This window comes from Triticum urartu, chromosome 2A, assembly GCF_056163025.1.
Source record: "Triticum urartu cultivar PI428250 chromosome 2A, HENAU_Tu73, whole genome shotgun sequence".
Classification (NCBI taxonomy): Eukaryota; Viridiplantae; Streptophyta; class Magnoliopsida; order Poales; family Poaceae; genus Triticum; species Triticum urartu.
In genome coordinates, this window is record NC_141874.1 from 101866013 (window position 1) to 101871056 (window position 5044).

At 49.0% G+C, this 5044-nt stretch overlaps 1 protein-coding gene across 1 annotated transcript; it reads right to left on the reverse strand.

Moving 5' to 3' along the window:
* Window positions 1-2997: 2997 nt before the first annotated feature.
* LOC125541143 (uncharacterized) lies at window positions 2998-4484 on the reverse strand. Its single transcript, XM_087539677.1, has 5 exons — window positions 4286-4484; window positions 4020-4193; window positions 3570-3935; window positions 3276-3485; window positions 2998-3186 (listed from the first exon to the last, which is right to left on the reverse strand). The coding sequence occupies exons 1-5, from the start codon at window positions 4436-4438 to the stop codon at window positions 2998-3000; spliced, it is 1092 nt and encodes a 363-aa protein (XP_087395803.1). The 5' UTR covers window positions 4439-4484.
* Window positions 4485-5044: the final 560 nt, after the last annotated feature.

A 5044-nucleotide genomic window follows, 5' to 3' on the forward strand; every position in this document is an offset into this window, starting at 1 on the left:
TCAAAACACTATCTCCACCTGAATACTTGTACCCCTTTGCATCAAGGGCACTAACAGAGATAAGATTTCTTTTCATCTTCGGAATATACCGAACATCTGTCAAGTTCTGATTGTGCCATCAAACATCTTGATTCGAACGGAACCTATGCCTTCAATCGTGCATGGTGAATTATCAAAACCCAAAACGAAACCAGCAGAAGTAGTGTAATCAAAAGTATTAAACCAATCTCTATGTGGACTCATAGAAAAGTGCATGCAGTGTCAAGTACCCACTCATCATTGGTCTCAGCACATCCAGCAATAACAACAAGAGCATCATCGGAACTATCATCACGAGCAACATTAGCAGAATTTTCACCTTGATTGTTACCTTTCCTCTTTTCCTTGTTCTGCAACTTGAAACACTCTGAGATGTCATGCCCGTCTCTCTTGCAATATCTGCAATATTTCTTGTCTCTGGATTGCGCCCGGCCCCTGTAGCCGTTCTTACTTTTGCCTCTGTTTCCATTATGTGTGTTCTTCTCCTTTGTCCTACCACGAACAGATAATCCCTCGGCTTGGGATGAACTTGAACAATCATGAGGCATCATTAATTTCATCTTCTCCTTAGAGTTCAAAGCTTCATAAACTTCATTAAGCGTGAGAGTATCATGACTGTATAATATGGTGTCTCTAAAATTGGTATAAGAACTTGGCAGTGAACAAAGTAACATTAAAGCAGTATCTTCCTCTTCATACTTAACCTCCATTGCAGCTAGATCAGATATGATCTCTTTAAATTCCGAAATATGATTCAAAACATTACCTCCCTCGGGTAACCTGTGCAGGAATAATTTTTGCTTCAGATGCATCTTACTGGTGATATCTTTTGTCATGCAAATCCCTTCCAGCTTTAACCATAAAGCGGTGGCAGTTTTCTCGCTCAAAACTTCCTGCAAAATATTATTATGCAAATGGAGTTGAATTTTTAACAAAGCCTTACAATCAATTCTTTTCTCTCAGCAGTCCAGTCCTGAATTCGGTTCTTCCCAAAACTATCCAGTGCTTCATCATAGTCGGGCTATGCCAACAACACCCGCATCTTGACTTGCCATAGGGTAAACCTTGTGTCACGATCCAACAGCGGAAAATCGTACTTCATGGAAGCCATGAGTCGATCAAATCTGTGCACACAAAGTAGTACAAGCCGGTAGAAAAAATTCTTGATAGAATTAATATGTGGAGCAAACAAAAAACAGAGTAAATAGCACCTGGCATGCCTTTGGATGGATATAGCAATCAGCGGTGAAAGAGCAAACTAGTACAGAGTACTAGCCGATCAGGTACGTAGCTTCAGGTGAGTAGCACTCCAAAAATCAATCGGACCACGTAACCTGTGAAGCAGTACAAGTAGTACCACCGATGGATCTTGTCTTCACGTGAGTAGTATTCAACTAATACTCGATGAAGTGGCTTCGGTCTTCACGCCGGAAAAGTAGTACTAGCAGCAGCAACGATGGTTGATTTCTCAGGAGCAGCACACGGGGCGCTGCGTACTGGATCAGTAGCGACAGCAGGTCGCGTTGGGACTTGGAGTAGACGGAAGACGTGGCAGCGAGGAACTCCTGTCGCCTGTCGGTTTCGGCGACGTGCGGCGGCAGTAGAAATTGATGCGGCTTCGTATTGGCGGATCGCCTGGTCGCGCGCAGCGGCGACACGGACCTGCAACCCTAATTCTCTCGATCTCAAATCTTGTATCTGAAACTTGGCTTTGTATACCACTTGTTAAATAATAACGAGAATAAACGAGACACGAGAGACACGGATTTTTATGTGGAAACCATTGTGGGAGAAAACCACGGACGTACGAAGATGCAATCACTATGATGGAGGAGTATTACAAGCACGAGACGACAGACCGTCTGAGGTGCGACTACATGAGGTATATATGAGGGGCAACACATAAGAGTCCTTGTAGGACAAGTAAACGAGTTGTACTCGTACGCATCGGTACCAATGCAAATCCCACACCGTATGTACTACGTCTAGTCCAATACGGTAGAATTTGAACCACAATTTAACAAGGGCCGTGGCCGGTAGCACAAGACGGCGAAGGTGATCACGCTCGGGCGCGGCATGGTCGGCTGGGTCGACCTCTGGCGAGGCATCCTCGTATGCAACGTGCTGCAGGAGGACCCCGTCCTCCACGACGTGTCGCTGCCGCTGCCAGCGCCACTACCGGAATCGCACCCTATGCCGACGGCCCTGGCCGTCGGCATAGCCCTGATTGGCCGTCGAGACAGGCCTATGCCGACGGGCCCCATCGGCATAGGGCCGTCGGCAACATATCCGTCGGCGTAGCCCGAGAGGCCGTCGGCATAGGCCCTATCCCGACGGTGTCCATACATTTATGCCGACGGCCCTGGCCGTCGGCAACGTTACCTCCTAACGGCGGCCGCCGTCAAGTGCTGACCAATGCCTGCTCGCCACGTGGCAGGTCTATGCCGACGGCCTGGCCGTCGGCTTAGTTTGAAACTATGCTGACGGCTAGGCCGTCGGCATAGACGTGCCATGTGTCGAGCAGGCGTCACCCCTGGGGCAGGTCTATGCTGACGGCCTGGCCGTCGGCTTAGTTTGGAACTATGCCGACGGCTAGGCCGTCGGCATAGACCTGCCACGTGCCAGCCACTGGGAGCTCACGCCAGCTCTATGCCGACGGCCTAGCCGTCGGCATAGTTTCTGTCTGCTTTTTTTTTTCTTTTTTCTGTTTTGTCTCAGCTCAATTCATTTGAATATATACATCATATATAAGGATCATACAACAATATATGCATCACATAACAATAAGGAGCAGCATCACACAACAAATTCATCATCACACATCATAAGAAGCATCGCAAAGCATAAACATATAAGTATCATCACCACCAAAGCATATAAGAATCTCACAACAATAAGAAACATCACTAGCATATAAGTATCATCACCACCAAGACCGCCACAATGTGACCCAAAGGCTTAAGCGCCAGGACGTCGAGCACCGTGGAGGTTGTCACCGCCAAGACCGCCGAAGCCCAGGTCATCACTGCTAGCGGCAGCGCTACCGCCAAGACCGCCTCCACCTCCGCCTCCGTGGATCGGAGTGGTCGGGCTCCATGACTCGGGAGTGCTGCGAAGACCACCGCCAACGGTAGATCCACATGTTCCCTGGATGTTGAAAAGACATATTAACGGGATATATGAATGTGTTGAAAGGCATGACATTCTTTGGGTGAATAGATTGGGGATGAACTAACCGGCGAGGGGCCAGTGTTCTGTGCCACAAACTCCTCAAAGGTCAGCAGCACTGGTTGTGCTGGAGGACATTGTGCTGGCTGCAACTGAGGACACCTGCCGGCCGCCATTTCCTGAAAAGCATGTTGCATCTGGCGATCCCTCTGCACCTGGTGTGCATAAAGCCTCTCATGCCACGCCTTGGTCTCCTGGCGTGTGTACTCTAGGTAGGCCTACGGTATGACATGATGGAACTCATAAAACTAATAAATGCGGAAAATAAAGTGAGCAATGAAGATAAGAGGGAAAATACTTACATATTGTTGCTCCTGAAAGAGGGACTGTGACTGTGAAGTGGTCACTGGCTGGCTCGTGCGCTGGCTCAGGCTCGGGTCGATCCGACGGAGCTGTGTGTAGGAGATAGTAGGAGTGATCACAGCATCGGGAGCCGCCTCCCGACCGTGCTCCTTGGGCCCCATGCCCACCACCACCCTCTCGTCCAGATCCGCCGCAATGGAGTCAGGTGTGTCAGGATGTAACTTCAGATACCCTTCGGAGTAGGCCTTCTTCCTCCCCGCGGTCTTCTTGCCGTAGTACTTTGGCTCGCCAGGCTTGGGGTCCTTCAGCGTATGGGCTATCTCCCACGCCTGCATGTGTGAGAGCGGCCGCTTCAATTTCTCCTCCTGCACCACCAAACAGAGGTTAGTCATACATAAGAAAGTGATGGTAAATAGAAGAAGAAGAATGTTTAATGGGGTTAGTCATACATTAACTGCCTTGTGGAGATAGTGGTTTCGGTTTCCCTGAGCATGTACTCCCTCCTTCCCTCGGTTAGCCTTGTTTTTTATTCTCATAGCCGCCCAGGCTCCAGCCTCATCACACCAAAGATCCACCAATGCCGCCCAGGACTCGTCTTTTCCATAACACCAATTTGGACACACCTACATAATAAAAGCATAATGGCATGTCAACATGAAACGGTGAAATGTACCACAAGGTAATGAAAGCATAATGAAAAATCTTTTATACTTACCGCCAAGAACTCGTCCCTCTCCAAGGTAATGCCCATCCTCCGCGCTTCTTCCTTGGTCATCTTCACACTAAGATAGTCGTGGTAGTATGTCGAGATGGCCACATAGCGCACCTCGTACTGCATCTGGCGGGCCTTCTTCTTGCATTGGCGCATCACGATCTGGTCCGCTCTGGCCCTGTGCTCCGGAAGAACTCGATAGAATTTCTATAATCATGCATGAAACAAGAATGGAAGAAGCCATGAGTTAAATCATTCATGAAACTAGAATGGACTTGTGCTTCTGAAGAGAACTCACCCAGAAAGTAGTGATCACGGCCTTGGCATGGGTCTCATGGTCTGCGTGGAGGGCCGCTTCCTAGTGGTCCCAGCTCGTGGCCAAAACCCGACGGTCCGGGTGCCTGACTGGATCCAGACAGTACAACCCCGGCCAGTATAACTTCAGCAAGACGGTGATGAGGCCGTTGGGAATACGGGCCCCTTTAGAATATATCCAGTTGCTGCAAAAGAATGAACTATTAGCATGTGACAAGCAAAATAAATAACAACCGAAATAAGCATGTGACAAGCAAAATAATGAAATTATTATAAAGTGGCACTTACTCTTTCCCCGTGGGCTCAATGAGCCACTTCTGCTCCTCAGTAGCAGGAACCTGATTTGGTAGCTTTGCGTTACCACGCAGCCACCCCTTGTTGTCAACCCCCTTCCCGTCACCACCATCATCCCTGCCACCACCCTCCTCATCGCCTGCCTCCCCCTCC

What these genes read in the sequence shown, in the direction of transcription:
- LOC125541143 (XM_087539677.1), bottom strand. Translation starts at nt 4,438, where the DNA reads ATGCGCCAATGCAAGAAGAAGGCCCGCCAGATGCAGTACGAGGTGCGC. An exon ending in AGAGGGACGAGTTCTTGGCG is followed by an intron (nt 4,194 to 4,285) that starts GTAAGTATAAAA and finishes TTTATTATGTAG; the next exon opens with GTGTGTCCAAATTGGTGTTA. An exon ending in TCTTTCAGGAGCAACAATAT is followed by an intron (nt 3,486 to 3,569) that starts GTAAGTATTTTC and finishes GTCATACCGTAG; the next exon opens with GCCTACCTAGAGTACACACG.